The sequence below is a fragment of the Aquila chrysaetos genome, chromosome Z, assembly GCF_900496995.4.
Source record: "Aquila chrysaetos chrysaetos chromosome Z, bAquChr1.4, whole genome shotgun sequence".
In the NCBI taxonomy this organism is placed as follows: Eukaryota; Metazoa; Chordata; class Aves; order Accipitriformes; family Accipitridae; genus Aquila; species Aquila chrysaetos.
The window spans coordinates 58967983-58989411 of NC_044030.1; the positions used below are offsets into that span (position 1 = coordinate 58967983).

At 41.1% G+C, this 21429-nt stretch overlaps 1 protein-coding gene across 1 annotated transcript in view; it reads left to right on the forward strand.

The window, feature by feature from the left end:
- Positions 1–21429, forward strand: part of MAP1B (microtubule associated protein 1B) — a 74675-nt gene that overhangs the window by 34954 nt on the left and 18292 nt on the right. The window contains exons 3-4 of the mRNA XM_030005523.2: positions 16776–16858; positions 20921–21061. Coding sequence (XP_029861383.1) covers positions 16776–16858; positions 20921–21061 — 224 coding nt within the window. The remainder of the gene's footprint in view (positions 1–16775; positions 16859–20920; positions 21062–21429) is intronic.

Sequence of the window (21429 nt, forward strand, 5' to 3'; positions counted from 1 at the left end):
AGCTGTATGCAAAGAATAAATAACCTCTGTATGTGAAGATACAATTGCTTGCCCCATGCCTACCAGCAGTCATATCCAGTTTTTCCTTATGCACTCATAAAAAATGAATGAAATTTTGCCCGATGACCTATTAAACATTGAGTAGCAGCATATGGGATTGAGCCCACACTGCTAGGCTTATGTGGGGAAAGCCACTGTAACCAACAGCTCTTTTTATAATCACTGGGTATTTATTTTGTCCAGGTGCTTAAAAATTGGCTATTTCAGTGTTGCTCTGTGCCAGTTCTGTTTCAGATGAGGAAGGTACATGGTTCCCAGGACTTGGCGAGGTTTTCATCAGTCTAGGTAGCAACTGTGTAGTAATGAGGAGTGTGGGATATGGAGCACATGCTGTGGCACTGTGTGGGCTACAAGTTGAATAAGAGAGTCATTTTAGTATCAGCTGAAAATTAAAAAACAAAACCCCAAATTGTGCACTGACTGTTCTTTGAAAAGGAGGTCTCCAGAAATTACTGTTAAGAAATGCAGGCAGTATAGAATGCTCTTTTTCTTAGGTGAAATCTCACTCTGTGCAAAGGTGATGTTGCCTTGCTTCCTGCCATGTCTGCAGCCCTAGTGCATACTGTTCACCATAAGACAGATGTGGCTGGAGGCACATTCAGTCTGAATTTGTACAGTGCTTGACTGTCCTAATGCTACTTTTGGCTTGACTTTCTTCATTTACCCTGTAGACATCTGTTCTTAGGCAGCACACAACGTTACACCATTGTATCTGAACCAGGAAAACGTTTTTCTCCTGACTTTTCCAGAGGTCTTCTTCAAGGTATCTTGGAATGGGCCTCCTTTTGTGCGTGCCTGTCCAAGGGCATGCTATTAAAGCTTATGAATATCCTCAGTGAGTCTTGCCAAATGCTATAAAATTCGCACCTTTGCCACTCCAGATTCTGCAGAATTATGGGGGGAAACCCTAAAGGAATTTTTGAGACTAGCTAAATCAAAATGAAGATGTTAGTTATTGATAAATGATTTATACTTACAAAATTTCAACAAAACTGTCCTTACTGTGTGTACTGAATTTACCACACTCCCTCATTCTCATCTATGTAAGAGCTGAGATTTTCCCCCCCCCCGTTATCTGGATTTTCTGCATATCACCTTCTTTTAAGAAACTCCCAAGAGCTGTTTTTTTTCTGGCTTTCATGTTCCCCAATTGTTTTATCTGGGGAAACACAGCATGAAGATAATTTCAGCAGTATGACCCTTGGGGCTACAGTAAGAACCTCCAGACTTGAGGACTCCTGGAGCACGTTTCCAGGGGCAATCAGTGCACAGAGATAAAGGCAAAGCCTAGAGCCTGCTGGGGGGAGGGGCCAGAGACTTGGAGGGACCATCTTTATAAATAAGGAAGTGGGCTGGCTCTCTTTAGAAATCTGAACTGTTCTAGATCCCCTGATTTAAACAGAACTTTACATCTCTAGGATCCACCCAGTATTGCTCAAGAGCTACCACTTTAATAAATTATAAGTGTCAATCGTTATGAAATCCCCAGATGGAATATGGATACAACACATCTTTTAAAACATACTAAATAAAAGTACTGTACATTTCTTTCTTCAGTGTTTCCATTTTAATTGCAGCTCTCATTTCTCTATGTCAATATCAACACATCAGCTCTATTAATAATATTCTGCCAACACATCTCTAGATTTCAGTTTTGACGCATTTGCAAGTGCATCTTCTCTAATTATCTTTAAAGTCTCATCTTGGCAATCCATTGCTGGAGGCTACTTGGTGTCAATTGCCAAAAGTAATTGGAAAGATGAAATTTGTTTAAAAAGTTGGTGATCACCATTCTTCCTGCTTGTACCCTAAAGCATCGCAACTGGATGCAAGCCAGAGGAATTAATTCTAATACCAAGCCTAGTGTGAATGAGTCTCTTTTTAAGTTTGGTTTTTGTAAACTTCTAGATTTCAAATACAGAAACAGGGGTTGCAATGGTAAATTTTTTTCACAGCATGATGAAATCTGTGTGATGAAACCAGCTTTAATTATTCAGTTGGTGCCTGCAAACAGCTGCTTAGTGATTGGTGGCCTTTCTGTTCAAATCTGCAGTAAAACTGATTTGTGCGCTAGGTCACTAGCTGGTTTAAGTCGGAATGACTCTGCTGCTTTAATTGGTGTGCACTAAGTCAACCTAGTTAAAAATATCTCTGTATACTTAAGAATCATATGGATAGCTTCTATAGACAAAACAATGTTGATCGATAAAAGATACATTCATATGGTTTTCAGTGTACTAGTTTCTCTTTTGCACATGTCTTTATTTTCTCTGATTCCTGTCTTGAAGAGTACTTACAATCAGCTTTGCAGCAATTTTACTTTTGGAAAGTACTAGGTGAAGCCAATCATACGGTAACTCAAAAAGACCAGCCTGTGAGAAGTTTGCAATGAAAAGCATCACAATATGTTCATTCCTAACTAAACACTTTTGTATTTGAATTAATGATTCTTCAAAAAAAAAAAAAATTAAGGATTCGTGTAGTTAAAAATTAATTAAAAATGCTCTATTGTTTAGTTACAAATACTCAAACTGAAAATAAAAACACATGTTGTTCTCAGTGGGAGAGAAAGTGTCAGGAGAATAGATTCATAGCAGCTTACAGATTAATCTCCTAAGCAGAGACTGGTCTGTGCATGTGTTGTGGAAGCAGCTTTCCAGTTACAGGGCACCAGGTGGTCACCTGTGGTTGATTTAAGAAGCAAACACTGCCACAAATGCTATTAGTAGTGTGTAATGAGATTAACTCCCCATAGTACTTGCAATATCCTTGACGTTTTTTCCTAAAGCAGCAAAGGGCTGATCACCACCTCTTAAACAATGAAGAGTTTAATCTTTCATTGTTGTATGCATATAACTCTCATCGGCATTAATAGGAGCTAAGCATGCACATAAAGGGAATAATAGACCTTAAAGTTTAAGGAATCATGGTATGCTAAAGTTTTCCAACAATGTCACAAAGGACCAGGCCAAAATTGTACGACTGTTCCTAGTGGGTGACATAAAGTATTTTCAGAGATTTGTATTCTTGAGGCATAAAGGATGATCAGACGTTCCAAAATAACAATGAAGATTTAGGAAAAGTAAGAACACTTAGCTGCAAGAGACAGAACCTGAGGCAGAGCTCATATTTAATTAAATGTTTTTCCATTCCATGACAGGGTAAGCTTTTGCTTTTTTTCATTTTAAAGTAACTAGTTTTGATGTGTACTGAGCATTGCAGTGGACTTCCTGGGAGTTTGGTGGCTGTTTAGTTAGAGATGACACAGTTCTCTGTAGCAGTTCTTGCATATGGAAACTATTTCACTAGGTGTGAATTCTGTGCCCTCCGGTAAAAGCTTGCTGTGTCTGTGTAAGCAGAAAGGATCCTCCCATTATGGGTCAGCAAGAGTAGTTAGTCCTCTGCTCCTCAGCTCAGAAGCTGCCTCAACTATTTCTACAGGCAATTGCTTCTTCTTAGGAGGAAGACAGGGAGTATGAAAGGATATCAGAAATGGTAACTCAAACACTTGAAGATTAAAATAGGTCTTTTCAGAACTAGATCTGTTCTTCACTTATTTTTCCATACAGAACTTGGTGTGCAGAGAGTGTACAGGGCCCGTAAAGAATAAAAAAAAGAAAAAAAAAGACTGGAGGGACTACTTTATGGCTTGTTTTAATTCCAGAAATGAAAGCCAAAAGAATATTCCCTTTGTGCTAAAACATCTAGCTGGCAGGTGTGCCTTCTCATTTTCTTCTTTGTAAAACCTGGAATTAATTAATAGTACTTGCCTGTATTGTATGCAGAGGCAATTGATTTCATATTATATTTGCAATTCGAATAAAATGATCATGGTGGAAAATTGCACACATCCAGTAAAGAATCGGAGGATGAAGGTGTTTCGAGGCTTTCAAGTGAGTCTCTGTCTTGGCAGAGCAAGATCTCTGCCTTCGGGTAGAACAGTTGCTCTGCTCTTTCAGACCAGGAAAGCAGTTGCTGCTAGAATAGGACAGTGAATTCACGTCCAGGAATTGATTAGCAACACTGCTTATCATCATGGCTTTTTTCACTGACTATATATAAAGCAAAATAAAAGCTTTCGGCAAGTTGTCCTATGGAGCTGGAAAGCCAGATGGTTGCCAGGGGAAAAGCTTAAGCCTGATTCTCATTAAAGGCTTACAAACAGACCATCTTGTTAGGTTTTGCAGTGGTTGCAGAGGCTCAGGGATATTCCACAGCTGGTAAATTAGTTGGTAATAATAATATGTTTATCAGAATGCCAAGTTTCTAAAGCACACAAAAGTATACCCAAGCATTAAAAAATAGAACTTTTCCACTGTACTACAGCAGCTATGGTTGTGTGATTTGTTCAGGTAACAGCAACAAAGCTGTGCTGTTACGTGTGAAATAACAACTTTACAGTTCTTCAAAGAGCACCACTAAGTAAATTATTTTTAAGGAGGTATTTTGGCAAAGAACCTGGGATTTTTATTGTACCTAATAAACATTACAGTACAAATACAGCACAAGTAGCAAGGGTAGGTTATAAACTGTGGTCTGTTTCCCAAGAAAACTTATTGATTGTCAGACTATAGAAAGATTCAATCGTAAATAATTTTATGTACTGCAAAGATAAGTGTCTAATCTGGAGTGCAAGGCTCCCTGCAACAGCCCTTAGTGTTTGCAAACAGATCTGTCATTCATTACTCATGGGCTACCAAGGCAATGAAATCTTTCTCTGTTTTGAACTAGGATGAAGGATAGAAATTGTATATAAACTGAGAAACTTCAATAATTACATGTCAAAGAAAATGTGCTTGAGGGAAAGAATGGATTCCCCACATGTGAAACCCTTATAGGTTGTATTGACTTGTCTGACTTTTGACAGAGATGGCAGATGAACTTAAAACAAAGTTGCATATGCAGTGATGACCCCAAGACCAGAAATATCCCCCAGAGGATTTTAATTGGAGCTTTGGGTTTGGCTTCAGCTGCCATAGTGATGAAAAGCCATTAGTAAGCAGGCTGTGGCAATTTGAAAACATTAACAGAGACCTTCTGAAATTACCAAAATTCAGAGTTTTCTCCCTGAAGGGAAGGAGTAAAAGACTAAAAATGTATTCAGGTAGAGATGTCTGGGAAGAGAAGAGGCAGACTTCTGAAATTATTTTTTTCTGAAATACTCATTTCTGTATTTATGCCTTTGCTGCACATCTTGCATTTACATCAGCTTTTCCCTAATGCTGCTGTGCTCCATTTTTCATATGAAGGTGGGAGTTGCAGTGAAGTGCAAGGAAGCATCTGCACAGTGTGCTGCAGAGAAAAGGAAAAACCTCTGAGCAAACTTCTCTTCCCTGGCAGTCGGGATGGTGAGGGCAGAATAATACAGCCAGGACTCCAGCACAGGGAGGTAAAATAGAAGGATATAAAAAGGAGGTTTTAACAATGTCAACATTTGAAAGGAAATAAAGTACACTTAACTGAAGTTGTTTTTTTTGAAAAATACAGGAAGGATCTTGGCTACTTGCTTAAATTCCATTAAGGAAAAACATAATGCTGATGGTCCCTATCTTGTTTTCAACAGCAGATATTCATAATCAGAGAATCTTTTCCGTTCGTCATTGAGCTCAGTGGCAATTTTCCTATGGAGTGCACTTGGATTTGAGTAAGACTCTGTTATTTAATGCAGATTGGCACAATTGTATTTTGTTATAAGAAGTCATTAAAATAAATCTGATGTTTGTTTTCCATAAAAAACAGCCCTTGGAAGAAGTCCCAAGCACTTTTCCTTTGATGCACAAATTTACTTAACAACTTTAACAGCCTGGTAAATGGTTTTGTTTGTAATGTGAATATACTGGGCACTCGGTATAACAAAAGAACACTTAAGCTTCTAACCAGTCCTGTGAATTATGATATATGGTGCTGTTTGATAAACAGTGGAGTGTGAGGTAATGAGCCACAGAGGTATTAAGAAAGAAATAGTATTTTTTCCAAATAACGTTTTATTTGGCTATTTGACAGTTAACACCGAGTTGGGATGTGAAAGAGATTCCTTTGCTGAATAAGTGAGCAAAGTTAAAATATCACATTGTGGGGACTACTGCACATAAATTATACTGTGAAATGGTCTGCTCTGCTTAGGATTATTTTAGTTTCTGGGTCCGAGATGTTTTCCAGTGGTAAAAGAAGAAATTTCCTTTTTTCTAGACAGAGAAGGTTGTTTCTGGAAGAGGTCTGACATTGCGCAGCTTGCTTTCTCTTCACTGGTTAGTAATACTCCCAAATGCAGGCTCAGAAGAGGACTTTCATTGACCTTCAGGACTGATGAGTCAGCTCTGCATCACTGCAGTCTCCCGTCATGGTGCATGTTGGCTGCCAGTTTCTATGCAGTACCGGGGCAATGCGCTGTGCAGCTGAAAACTAAAGCTCCAGATCCATGGATCAGGTCTGCAGTGTATCGTAGAGCTGCCCTTGCCATTTACTATGTGTTTAAGATTTAAGGGTAGGAGAGAGATTAATGTGAGACAATGAAGGGATTACAGCCCAAAAATATAGGGCTGACCATAGCATACATGCCATTAATTTACTAATGTGCTGTTAACAGCTTTTTAAGATTATTACTTGTAGTGGAGATGTGTAACTCAAGACAACTGCTTACAGAGAATCTCACAATCGCCTACCTGCCTGCCTCAAGTTTATGAAATACAAAAACTAAGAGAGGAAAAGATGACATTTTTTTGCTTTTGCCTAGATAGTCCTGCACAAATTTCTCACAAATTTGGGTGGGTGTTGGTTTCTGTTTTCTATTGCCATTTGTAGAGTTTCAAGGACTGCAGTGATAAGATTATTATTTGTTAAATGATGTAGATATCTTAATAGCTAGGCAAGTGGTTTATGGAAGAATTTCAGCTCTGGGAAGTAGTTAAAGGTGACTTAGGGGGTCTGTCTGGAAAAAAAATCCATTATGCATAGCTTTTTAATTTTTCAGTATTTTCTAATGTACAATATAGTGATGTACCTTGCACAACCAAAAGGATTGTGTAGGTGCAGCACTCTGGTTGGTCAGGTTTCTGTTTCTGTATGACCTTGGAAATTGTTTCCTTATCTCTGTTTTATGGGGTTAGAATTCTTTCACATCTATCAGATGTGTTTTAAAGATAAAATTCCTTGTGAAAGTAGTTGTTCAGAGATCACAGTGTCTCTAGAATTTTAATCTACAAAACCAATATGTGGAAATATTCCTAAACAAGACTGAAAGACGCATTTCAAGAAGCCACTCTGAAGTGTGAATATTTTGGAGGAAGATCCTAAATTTTGTTTATATACAGCATTAATAAGTGCTATGTATTGCCTTGAAAATAATGGAAAAGACTACAATTTTTATAAAAAGGCTTTAAGGGGAAAACAAGTGAAGAATAAGACATAAAGGTACAGACGAAGATTTCCGTGTTATAGAATCAGACTCATAGAATCCTCTCGTCCTGTCTCCAGCCACCTGACAGAGGAGACCAGCACCCACCTCACTACAGCCTCCTTTCAGGTAGTGGTGGGGAGCAATAAGGTCTCCCCTCAGCCTCCTTTACTCCAGGTTAAACAACCACGGTTGCCTCAGCCACTCCTCATAGGACTTGTTCTCTAAACCCTTCACCAGCTCTGTTGCCCTTCTCTGGACACGCTCCAGCACCTCAGTGTCTTTCCTGTAGTGAGGGGCCCAAAACTGAACACAGCCCTCAATGTGCGGCCTCACCAGTGCCCAGTACAGGGGGACGATCACCTCCCTGCTCCTGCTGGCCACACTATTTCTGATACAGGCCAGGATGCCGTTGGCCTTCTTGCCCACCTGGGCACACTGCTGGCTCCTATTCAGCCGGCTGTCGACCAGCACCCCCAGGTCTTTCTCTGCTGGGCAGCTTTCCAGCCACTCTTCCCCAAGCCTGTAGCGTTACATGCGGTTGTTGTGACCCAAGTGCAGGACCAGGCAGTTGGCCTTGTTGAACCTCATACAATTGGCCTCAGCCCATCGATCCAGCCTGTCCAGATCCCTCTGTAGAGCCTCCCTACCCTTGAGCAGATCAACCCTCCCTTCCAACTTGGTGTCATCTGTGAACTTGCTGAGGGTGCACTCGATCCCCTTGTCCAGATCACTGATAAAGATATTAAACAGAACCGGCCCCAGTACTGAGCCCTGGGGAACACCACTTGTGACCCACCACCAACTGGATTTCACCCCATTCACCACAGCCCTCTGGGCTCGTCCATCCAGCCAGTTTTTAACCAAGAGAAGTGACAGACAGTGTCGAAGGCCTTGCTGAAGTCAACATCCACAGCCTTTCCCTCGTCCACTAGGCGGGTCACCTGGTCATAGAAGGAGATCAGGTTGGTCAAGCAGGACCTGCCTTTCAGAAACCCATGCTGACTGAGCCTGATCGCCTGGTTGTCCTGCATATGCCATGTGAGCGCATTCAAGATGAACTGTTCCATAATCTTCCCCGGTACTGAGGTCAGGCTGACAGGCCTGCAGTTCCCCGGACCCTCCCTCCGACCCTTCTTGTAAATGGGCGTGTCGTGGTTTAACCCCAGCCAGCAACTAAGCACTACGCAGCCGCTCACTCACTGCCCACCCACCCAGTGGGATGGGGGAGAAAATCGGGGAAAAGAAGCAAAACCCATGGGTTGAGATAAGAATGGTTTAATAGAACAGAAAAGAAGAAACTAATAATGATAATGATAACACTAATAAAATGGCAACAGTAATAATAAAAGGATTGGAATGTAAAATGATGCACAGTGCAATTGCTCACCACCTGCCGATCGACTCCCAGTTAGTCCCCAAGTGGCGATCCCCCCCCCCCACCCCCCCCAGTTCCTATACTGGATGGGACGTCCCATGGTATGGAATACCCCTCTGGCCAGTTTGGGTCAGCTGCCCTGGCTGTGTCCTGTGCCAACTTCTTGTGCCTCTCCAGCTTTCTTGCTGGCTGGGCATGAGAAGCTGAAAAATCCTTGACTTTAGATTAAACATTACTTAGCAACAACTGAAAACATCAGCGTTATCAACATTCTTCTCATACTGAACTCAAAACATAGCACTGTACCAGCTACTAGGAAGACAATTAACTCTATCCCAGCTGAAACCAGGACAGGGCGTCACATTGGCAAGCACATTGGCAAGTGCTTATGAGTGCAACAGTCTTCTAGCTGTCTCTGAAACCTCTCATTTCAAGGTTGGAAGGGTGATTCCTGAGTGAGATGGTGACTTCAGGTAAATGAATTATTGGTGAAAGCCCATGTCAGACACTTGGGACGGGATGGGGTGTTGGCTTCTCAAAGCCACACTGACTACAACCATGCTTTTGAACAAGGCAGTTCTCATGACTAGGGACACTGCATGGCCCTGCAGCCATCACTCTTCCCTCTCTTTCTGCCCAGATATTAAACTGGTCTGCTCTCTAAACACTCCTTTTTTTCCATTCCTATAATTACAGGTGATCATTTCTTAGAGTAGGGTCATAAAGCTGCACTCACCTGTTTGCAAAGCATAATTCCAGCTGTGCCAGTTCAGATTTATGTCCTTTGCTTGCCATCCTGTCATTGAAATTACAGTGCTACCAAATAGTGGCGGACAAGGCTTCCAGGGTTTGAGCTTTATCCACCATGAGGATTGCAAATGACACAGGCCAACAAAAGAACAGAAATGGGAGAGTTCGGAGATAGCCATGCCTGACTACAGCAACAATTAGGCATCAAATGGGAAAGCAAAGACTGCTGCCAGGGACCCGCTATCTCTACAACAGCTGGTTAGGATATTGGATAGTTCCCCCAGAAATATGAAATCTTAGGGATTGGGAATAATTGGTTATCGTAGGATGGATAAGGAATGTTTGGTTCCTTAATCAAAGAAGGATTCCAACAATTAAAGACAGTCACTCACTTCAAGAAAAGGTTTGTCTTTTTCCTGTCAGTGGCAGATTTTAATGCTCAATAGCAATAACTTGTAGCTGAACTCATTGAACAGATTAGTGCTGTTGACTGACTACTGGATATATTTTTTTCTTAAGCAAAGTCAAGGGTGAACCCATTTATCAGGAGCATTGGATTCCACTACTGTTGCAAGGCCAATATATAAACAGGAGGTGTATTCTTGTTCTCTTTGACTCTGATTTTATTGAGGTCTTCAGCAATCTTGGTTTTAAATTTCACTCCTGTCCAGAGTCTCAGTGAAATCAATAATGAAATCCTGAGGGTACTTGGTTCAGTTTTTGTGGCGTATCCCCTTTTTGGGAGATAAACCTATTTTAGTAGGCATTAAAAATATAATATATAAACTTCTATTTTTGTTGTGCTTTAGGCTGATTTGCTTCAACTTTTTTTTCAGAGTACTTTTTGTAGTACTACTTTGCTCAGAAAAGATTTTTAATCCTTTACAGTCCTTCATAGAGCCCTGAAATTGTAAACCATCAAGAATTATGTGAAAAATACTGTTTCTGAAGGTGAGGAATGACAGCTGAGGATAATAATTTGCCCCTGACAGGAAGAAATGGGAGTGAAAGGGCAGAAGTTTGCCTCCACCTGATAAAGATACAATTAGTCTTTTGATCAACAGGGTGTGTGAAAACATGTTTTAATGCCTTGAATTTACTTCAGGAGATTTCAGTGGGAATGAGTCGCAGAGCAGTGAATTCCACTGTGATCACTTGTAGTTCCTGGAGCAGCTCCTAGCACACCTCAGTTCATAAGTCTGGAAGTACTGGAGATTAAAGTTTAAGGCAGAAGATATGAATCCAGCTATGAATATTAGTGCAAACAAGTCAGCTTACTTTCCCTCACTGCTGTTCAAGAGTCCTGAGCAAGGATTGGTGAACTGGGTTTGTGTACAGTAACTGGAGGCTGAATCTTGCAGTTACTGTTCAGGCTCTATCATCATCCTCTCTCTAGCCTTCCACTTTCAGGGCTCTATTATTACCTGGAAGTATAAACCCAAATGAGATCTGATGGATAAGGACTTGTCCAAGAACTAAAATGAAATTATATGCAACTAGCCTTATTTCCTTAAATAAACGTGAGCTTAAGAATCCTAAAATACAATATGCTGCAGGACATTGCCTCTCAGGACTAGTAGTTTATAAATTGTTGAAAGTCAGATGTGAGTAGGAAAAATGTTTAACTATCACCAGGCTGCAGCTGAGCCACATGAAATTGAATATGAATTCCATTTATGCAGGGAGAGGGAGAAGATAAATGTGGATTTATGCTTCCTGCAGAGTCACAACAAGGTTCAGTATTCCAGCAGATCAGATGCAAGGAAGATTAACCTAAGTTTGCGGAGACAACACGTAATTCTCTATAAAAAGCATGTAACATTAGATATGAATCTGAACTAACCATTGTGTTTGGAGCAAGCAGGTTTAAAGAATTACAAGGAATACAGTCACACTTTGCAGTCAGTGTCACTCTTCTAAATCTTTGTCACCATCAGAGGGCAATGTTAGTAGAGCTGACTTTTTGTTCACAGCTGTCATGCCAACTCAGCATACTTGGAGGTAAGGATTTTATTTTCACCTAGAAATGTGTAAAGTACTCCAATATTTGTACAAATATAAGAGTTCTTGCCAGAAAAAATGATTATACCTTCCTTGCACCCAGCTTAAATTTAAGAAGTCATTGGGCTGAATTGAGCCCTGGAGGCAGTGAATCTATTTTCTCTGATGTAAATGGAGTTATGCCCGTGTTATGCACTCCCCATCATGTTGCCTGATGGGGACTGACTGATTAGCCTCTACAGCCCCCAGCATCACCTGCAGGGCTTTCAAAGCATGCCTGGAAGGGGCTTTCTGAAGTTCTGCTCTTGTAGTCCAGTGCCTGGACTTTATACAGTCATTTCTCCATCAAGTCTGCAAATCATTTTCTTCTTACTTGCAGATACTGAATTCCAGATTTTTCCAACATCAGAATTTGCTTTGGCAACTCTGTAAAACCCACTACCTTGCTTAATGCTGTACTTACCTATTTCTCCAGCTTGCAGTTTAGGTCAGCAGGAAACTTAACGTGCTCTGGGGGCTTGTTTCAATGGAGAAGGTGAAGGGGATGCAGTGCTCCATATCACTTACACAAGATTTCTTCAGATAATTGATAATCTGCTGTAAAAGGGGATCTTGATCCTTTCTTCTTGGTCTGGAATCGTTGCTGCAATGTAGTGCCTCCAGGTTGACAGTGGGAAGGTTTGGGGGCTTGTCACAGTTACAGCATTATTTGACAGTTTATGCCTATTGATCTTTGTGTTGAAAACAAGGAAAAAGATATTTATTCAGCTAGTATAAGAAGTAGCAACCATCAGATGACCAGTCATCCAGAACTCTGAATACTCTGTTGATAACATAGAACAATCATGCTGAACACAAGGTTAACACATCTTTTTTGGAGGACAAATTTGAAGTCTCCACTAGAAAACGAAGGTGAAACAATGAGCAGTTTGAAGTTATTTAAAATGTATGGATTATTGCATTACTGTTGGCTAGGCAAAAAATCCTTTTTTCCAAAGAAATTTCTTGCTTTAAATATATCATGTGCAAGGGATATGATAACCTTCCAATAACCTTCATCAGACATGGTAAATCTGAAACAGAAGTCATTGAGACGATCCTTGAACATCAGTTATTGTTTTCCAGCATAGTGACTGACAAACCCCAATAATGTCTTTCAGAGTCTTAGCAGCTTGAAGACCGTGCTCCATCTGACCTCTTGTTCAGTGGTGAAGACTTCTGTTGTGTTCCTCAAGCTATTTGTTACTGCTGGTTTTGCTCAAGTGGTATTTTCTTCTACCAAATTAATTAAAAATAAAACAGTGTCTGATTTGCCCATGCCTTGACCTTTAGTGCTTGGATGCATAGAAACAGAGTGTAAAACCCCTCCTCTCTTCCCCCACCTTGCCTCCAAGCCCCCTATATATTCACATATACAAAATCCTTAGCTGGTAATATTTTTCAGTCATCTAGCTCTTGCTTATCATGGATGTAAAGGCAATGAGGACTAAAGCTTTTAAGATGTTACTATGTGTGGATCTCAATAAACAGAGTATTGTCCTGAGTAGGAACTAAAATACACCAAGCCTTTCCTGCCATCTATACCCAGAAATGTTGAGGAAAAAGGTCGCACATTGCTGCTGCTCAAACACAGCATTGCCCTGTTGGGAAAATGTCTTTTCCTCAGTGATTTTATTTGTTAAAGATGTCTTCTCAGAGTTGAAGAAAGAACCCTAGGAATGGATGTTTTATGGTTCCTTTTGGAGGGTTTTTCTCCCTTCAATGTCCAGAAATTCCTTCATAAGATAGGGGCAGCTGGGGGGGGGGGGGGGGGGGCTGGGGACTGGAACTACTTGCAAGTGCAGAGCACTGAACATTTCCAGCTGCAGAGAGTTCACTGCCTACTTATGGCTTGTGGGAATTTTCTTTAGCAAGCCTTGCAAGCTATGCCATCTGCTAATGCCACCCAGCACGGTGACTGGTGTAACACAGCAGTCCTGTCTTCTGACAGTGAAACAATACTTTAAAGTTCTTTACAACGAAAAAGAAAAGATGTTTGAAGTTGGCAAAGAGTTGTGTTTGAATGCCAGCCCAGGTGTCAAACGGTTATCATCTTCAGGGAGATGGTATTTTCCCTTCACCTTCTCTGCCAAGAATCATCACAGGAAAGATTTCCCAACTTCCTCTGTGTTTACTTTCTGTGGAAATGGCATTGATGGGGAGCGAGTGAGTGCTGGTGTCCATTCGGCGTAGCAGGAAGGGCTGATGGGAACCCTTCTATTGAGTAGCTTGCTGCCTACAGCATGCACCCCCATGGGCTGGTGTTACACAGGCATGCCCAGTAAGAAGTGTGTCAGTAGTGATCCTTGGTTAAACAAGACTTGAAGGAGAGCTTCCCTTCTTTCCCTTGCCATTCATTTACATTTTGTGTTTGCACGAATTTAACATAGTCACTGTTAAAAGTGGGCCCCATGATCATGCTTCTTGATTGGCCTGAAAAGATCAACTCTGTAAGTTAGAAATCTGTTCAGTCACTTCTCTAGGAAATGTTACTGACACCATCCCCATCTCAATAATCCTGCTATAAATGTCATTCATTGATATTTGGCCAAGTAGGGGAGCAATAGGATCCTATGTTCTTAGGAACTGGGATGATGCATGTGGAAATCACCCTTTAAGAAACTGCCACATGCTGTTTGCTTCTCCTCTCTGTTCTGGTTCTGAATCAAACAGCTGCCAAGACTCTTTATTCATATCTGGTTTAATTTGAAGCATTACTTCAAAAAAATCAAGGATAAGCAGACACTTTAGATTTCTTCCAAACATGATTAATATCTATTTCTGAAAGTCTTTAGATAGGACTTGCTTTCCAGAAACTATAGTCCAAAGTGGGTGCTTTGAGTCAGATGGACACTATGCATCTTTGCCTAACATTGCAAGTGGCTAATCGCGTTTCTTTTCTACCTGTGTTTAAAGTGTTAATGTCTAACCATATATGAAGCTTAGTCTGGCCTGAAGCAAAGTGTGTGCTCTGCGTCACCAACTATTGAGTGAGAAATTTCTGTGGCAACTAAAGGACGATGATTTCTTTTGTTTCCTTACCAATAGTAAAGACTAGATTCAATAAACTCTGCCTAATCTCTTAACTTGAGGGAAATCTGCAGAATAACTAAAATATCAGATCGCAGAGCATCTTCTGAGGGAGTCTCTGGTAACAGAGCCATCTGGATATTTTACTGAATGTAGCCTTATATATGCACTCCTGTTAGGCAAGGAAGCAGAGCTATAAAAATAAATTGAATTACAAAGGGTAATGCCAGAACTGGATGCTGCAGAAGGAGACCTGCGCTCCTCCCCTTTTGTAACATACAGTCTGTCTCCATTCAAAGAAGTATACCAAAAAGAATAGGTGTTAAGAAAACAAGGTTCTTCAAACAACTTAGATTATTATCCACAAGTGTCTAGGCACTGTCATGCACAAGAGAGTAAACTGCAACACCATCTCACATTTTACTTGAGAACATTATTATTCTTTTTCCTTCTCCTTCACTTTCTATCATTTGATTGTAAGCTCTTACTCTTATAAATGCAGAGCTTCCCCAGAGCAACAGCAAAAGACGCACCACATTGTGAGCTTGGTGGGCAAGGAGGAAGAGAGAGGGCAGGAGGGGTGCAGGCAGGGCAAGGAGGAGGGGGCCATCACTGGCGAAGGCAGGGCTCTCTGCCTGGGTGGGGGGCTGCCCGGGGAAGGGCCAGGGGCAGTGCCAAGACTGATGTGGGAAAGGCTGGCTGCCCACCCTCTCAGACTGCCCCACACCGCCTGGTGCTCTCCGGGATGCAGAGCTCCTTTCAGCGTGGCCATTCTTGGCCTCGTTATTTTATGTGTCTTTACAGGGGAGCTTTTCTAAGTTGGCAAATGGGTGACTTGTTCTGTGTCCCTTGTACTTCCTTTTAAGTGCAATTAATTCTTTTAATTGATTAATATTGCACAGAGCAGTTTGCTTGGAAGGCACAGGTCTTCTGGTTTTTTGGACTAATTACCAGTCTGGATTTCTGAATGACAATATGGCTGCTAATTAATCTCACTGCAGTTCTCACAGAAAGAGAGCCTGATAAGAACTTGCAATTAACATAAGGGAAAAAAAAAAGTCAAGAGTCCTGTTGTGATTTTCTGGCACCCACTCTGGATTAATATCACTATTAAATACAGAGACAGACTAACTACTAAGCATGAAAGCCAGTGGGCTGTGAGGCTGCTCCAAACACGCCCGGACGTTATTCATTCAGGAGCTAGCTGTTATTTGTACGCCTGTTCACTCTTGTTGCCTAACACTGCTTGCTACGGTTTTTGTAAGCAAGAGGAAGATGAAGCAGGGCAGCACAGCAAGTGTCCGACCATCCCCATAGGGAATCTCTCCCAGTGTCCCAATGTTAATCAATATGAGCAGAAGGCTGAAAGGGGAGTGTGGCAGGGTGGGTCCCAGATTTCACCAGGTTCATGTGGTGTGGCTGGGGACCTGGGGTCTGCATGGGGTGCTGCCTGGTTTGGGAGTGCTCCCACAGTGTGTGACGGAGCACGCGATGTTGGTGGTGGTGGGCAGTGGGGACACCCCTGGGCTCCTCTGCTTGTCTCACAAATTGTGCTCGTTAGCAGTGGTGGGCAGCACTGGCATACAGGCAAGTATTCACTTTGCTTCTTGCAGGGGAAGTTTGCAGCCTGTGCTGACTTTCCTGCTGCTGCGGCAAAGCTGCTAATAGCTCCTGGAAAAGCTCATTAAAACCACCTGGGCGTGTTACAGGGCTGTGTAATCTCAGCTGTATCTGTGGTGTATATATGTCCATGCAAATAAAGGGCCAGATGCCCAGCTGCTGATGGTTTCTCCAGTCCCCGATCCGCACCAGCTCTGTGAGACCAAGGCAAGTTACAGGGACTCCTCTGGCCAGGCAGAAGGGACAGGACCTGGTGCTGTTGCCAGTTTGTTTTCATTACCTTGAATTTTCTAGAGTGGTGTTTCTGACCCAAAGGACCACATGCCATGGGTGTTTCCGAAGAGATGAGCAGCGCAAGCAGTTGCTGTGGCTGGTGTGTGCTGCTCTGGGTGACCAGAGAGCTGTTGCACAGTGGGATGTACCACAAGCTCATGGAAAGTGCTAGTTTAAACCATGCTGGTTGAATTTAATTTCTTTTTCTTTTTTTTCTCTCTGTGCTTGCAGGTCAGAAGATTCTTCACCACAGAAGTGATGTCTTAGAAACTGTAGTCCTGATCAATCCCTCAGATGAAGCAGTTAGTACTGAGGTAAATCAGAAATACTTCACTGGAAGTGTCATAAAAGCTCCATTAAGTGGACAGGGTGAGAGCAGTGAAGCAGATGTAGTTGAGATGATTCTTGAATATCAGTTGTTGCCTTCCAGCTTAGTGTCTGACAAAGTCCAGTACTGTCATTCAGAGTCTTAGCAGACTAAGAGCAGGTCCTAACTGTGGATGAAAGGACATGTTAGGAGCAAATACCATGAAAACATCAGCCATCTCTTGATTTTCGCCATTTTTTCCCAGACTCCTGACTAAACATCAGAGGCATAGGACAGAAACCTACCTCTAATCCCAGCACTCATTTTCTGATAATGCACCAAATTCCCTTCTTGATGAAGTGGAGGCAGCTGTGGTGAAACTGCATCTGCTTTTCTTCTGCTCCTCCATTGTTCGGTAGCTTTGGATGCTTATTTTACATACGAAAAAAGTGCCTGAAGGTGCCCTGAGACAAATTTAGGTCTTTGAGAAGAATTACCAGCTATGTAGTGGTGACTCTAGGTTGATCCATCTGTCCTTCAAAAGCATGTGAGATGATCAATGGACTCTGGACAGTGCCCCAGAAGAAGACTGCCAATTCCTCATGAACTCACCAGAGTAGAGTCAAAGAACTGAGCATGTAGCTCAAAGACAAAGTTGACAAATTTAGCTAGTGAGACTGAAGGTTGAAAAAACAGGGATAATTGCATTGCTAGCCTGTGCTGGGAAGCTCTGACACAGTACCATTTCTGTTGAGAAATGAAGCAGCTCTGCTTGTAGTACGTAGTGAAAAATCCATTTTTTTACCAGCCTTAAGTGATATTAAACACAAACAGGAGGAAGGACTCTGAAACAAGTGACATTTCTGAAGTTGTAAAAGTTTAAATAAGTAAGTCACTTCAGTAAATGTCAGCTCATTCACTAAAAAACTATGCATGAAAATCTCTTACAAGGCATTAGAGGTACTTGGTAAGGAGCAAGGGTGTCAGCTGGGTAGCAGCTCTTAATACACTCAGACATTCAGAGTAAAAAGCTATAAAGTGAGTGTGTGTGGAGGGGGGGAAGAGCCAAAGGAACTGCCAAAAGTAGGGAAATGCCATTTCTGTCGCTGTTGCTCGTCATACCTTTGATGGATGACCACATGGAAGAACACAGTCTGAGGCCCATTAATGACTTCTGAACCCTGGCTTTACTCCTTTGGCTATGGAAGATGTTTGGCTAGGTTACTGTTAATTTCCTCTTGCTAGACTGTGGGAGGCAATCTTTTCTTCACTTTCATCTTGGCAAATTGGTCACGGCCAGAAGTTAAAAGCTGATATTTACCTTGGCTGGCTAAGCAAGACTCTGACTGGAGACAAGCCAGAAAAAGACAGTAAGAAAGAGGCAGGAGAATTAAATCAGAGGTTGGAATAGACATGCTCTGCCCATTATGGCAAACAGAAAACTTTGTTTCATGTATCAAGAGATTTACAGGTTGCATCTGGAGAGACAGTGGTATACCATGGAGCTCTGACTTCACCAGAAGAGGAACTTGAATGTCTCCATTCAGGAAAAACAAAGGAAAATTATATTAAAAGAAATTCCTGCTAATCTGGGTGGTAATAGCCATAGTGGTGGTAGTCTGGGCATGGTTCTTCCCAAAGCTCCAGGCACGTTCTGTCAAATGCCAAAATACCTCCCAGAAGAGAGAGGCCCAAAGGGAGAGAGGCTGTAGTTGCCCAAAGAAAACAAGTTTCTGAAACCCCCATGAACAGTTACTTCCTTCTGAAGAAGACCCCACTCCATTGCTCTAACACTCCTGCAACTGTACCTAAGTCTGGGAGACCACTAGTGATGCTCCTGTCTCTGTTCATATTCCACCTTCACCTCCATTTTGACTGAGGCTACATCTTGCTGTTAGCTTTCTTCAAACGATTTGGGAATTTAACCAAGGTTAAAGCTGAACAGAATCATCACCTTGCAGTATTTCTTCTGAAATTGAGTGGTCTTGAAATCAGGAGACGAACTTCTGGTAGTCCTTTGGGAAGCCTTGGTTATAACCAGACACAGAATTTATGTGTCTCTTGAAGGTCTTCCATGTGTATCATACATTATGCTCTGTAATCTGCAAGCATTTATTTACTTTTTTTTCTTGCCAGAGTTTGCTAGCTCTGCAGAATATATTTCATCATCAATTAATAAAATAGGTTGAAGGGGAATTATTTGACAGTCACATATCTGTGATTCACAAGTCAGGAAATAATTTTGCTGTTGGAAAACCTGGTGAGTTTACACATAAGTTGGCAAACTGCCCAGCACTGCTGCCAACAACAAGAGAAAACACAGAAGAGGAAGCCAGTTCTTTTATGGTTTTAATACGGCTAAAACAGACAAGATTACAGAAACACATATCAGACAGCCAGCTGCACTTATCTATATTTTTGTCTGAAATAGAAATAGATACACTCGATCCAGCAGGGATATTGCTGAATTTGTAATTATTTAGTGCAATTAGTGACAGACCAGTATTAGTCCTGCATTTAATTAAAGGAACTTTCTGCTGCTCAGCATCAGGGTCACTTATTTAATAAAATAACAATGAAAGTATGGTAGAGTTGGGATCTTCTTTCAGATGCATACTCATCAGTGCCTTTTTTCTACTTGTACTGAAAACTCAAATTGTTCAGCAGAGATTCAGGTTGAGCCTTCCTGGCTCAGCCTCCCTGGCATAAGTGGGAATTCTTTAGAACAACTGATTGCTTAACAATCAATATAAAAATTTGAAAGCATAGCTTGCTAGGAGAGCTAAGGTGATTATGTCATCTCCATGGAGATAGAGCTTGGATGCAATATCATGTGGAGTTGTTCCAGATGGACTCTGCTCATTTAGTTTAATACGTAGATAGCCTTGTTCTGGAATCACTATTCTGGTTTAACTTAATCCCTCCTTAAACAGAGGAATTAGTGCACTTGAAATTCATACCTTACCATAAGCTGAATTGAATTTTCAGTGTTGGACAAGACTTTTGAAGTATTTGCAAAAAATTTGCTCAACAGTACAGAATCTTACACAGGTTTTTAGTTTTATTCTTAAATTTAAGTTGAATTCAGCCAACAGAAGTATACTGAATATATGGATTTCTCTTAGCATGGGAGTAAATCTCCCCCTTGGGGGGAATCAGGAATTATTGGTAGTTGTAGTGAGGGTCAAGTAAAGTAACAAGCATCTACTTTAAAATAGTTAAGAGTTATTTAAAAATGCAGAAGGTTATTTCTCAGTAGTAGACTCATTTGTGCCATCAGGCATCCACTTAATTTACTTTTATATTGATATTGTATTTATTATTCATTATATATTATATATTTTACTATATTTATATTGAAAAAGGTCTTGGGCTGGCACACTTTAAAAACTTACAGTGTCCATAGTTAGTGACATCATGAGATGTAAATGGTGCATGTGAGTGTGTCTGAGTGCTTGAAGTTCAAGTTTATGATTATGGTGAAACAGAACTGTCCCTTGACTTTCTAGATGATTCAGGTTACAACAGAATGACAGTGTAAATATGACACTTTAATGTGTGATTTGTGGCTGTAACTTTTCAGTCATGTTTTCGCAACTGAGAGGCAAGTAATGCTGTACTTTAGGAAAGAGCAGCCTTCCAAAACCTGAGTCTGACACATGCAGTTGTCTCTCATTAGTACATAGAACACAGCTTACCAAGGCTGTCCTGATACAGTGCTGTTAAAATTCACTGAGTTACATAAGGAATATGTTTGTTCATTGAAAATATTATTTTTTTCATTCAAATTTTATTCTGTTCTGCTCCTTGCTCTTTTTTCCATGTCATTAGTTTGGTTTATTCATCAGATCTTCTCTCTAATTGCTTCTTGTCCCTCCTTTTTTTCACTTTTGCACCTTTCTCATTGTCTTTTGTAAACAGCACTATAACTTAATAATGTTTCGACAGTCCTGGGAGATTCTGGTGCAAAATATGTTTTAAAGTAGGAGAGAGAAACTGCACATTCTCAGCAGAATATAGAAACACATGGTAACTCCCATTATTGATACATTTCTCTCCTTCACTCTAGGTGCGCTTAATGATCACGGATGCTGCAAGACACAAGCTCCTTGTACTAACCGGACAGTGCTTTGAAAACACAGGAGAACTAATTCTTCAATCAGGGTCCTTCTCCTTCCAGAACTTCATTGAGATCTTCACAGATCAGGAGGTGTGTTCAGAAAAGTGTCTTCTGTACATTGTCAGGTGATGGAAGAGGTTTCTAGAAGGCTGAAAATGGCCCTCTGTGTTGTTAGAGTTAGCATTGGCAGCCTGATGCTGATGCTCTTTACTATTCATTATAGGCTTTCTTTCAAAACATTTATTTAATTTACTTTAGATTTGATATAAATTGCTTAACAAAAGAATTAAATTTTAATTTGGGGAGTTAAATTGTAACTTCCAGAAACAGAAAATCAAGGAACCTTTTGACAATGGAAGGAGGTAGTGCTGTGTTTAAAATATACAGGTTGTTTATCTAAGGTGCACATACAAAGCAGTCAAATTGAACTTGACACCAGGTTCTTGCCTGGTGGCAGC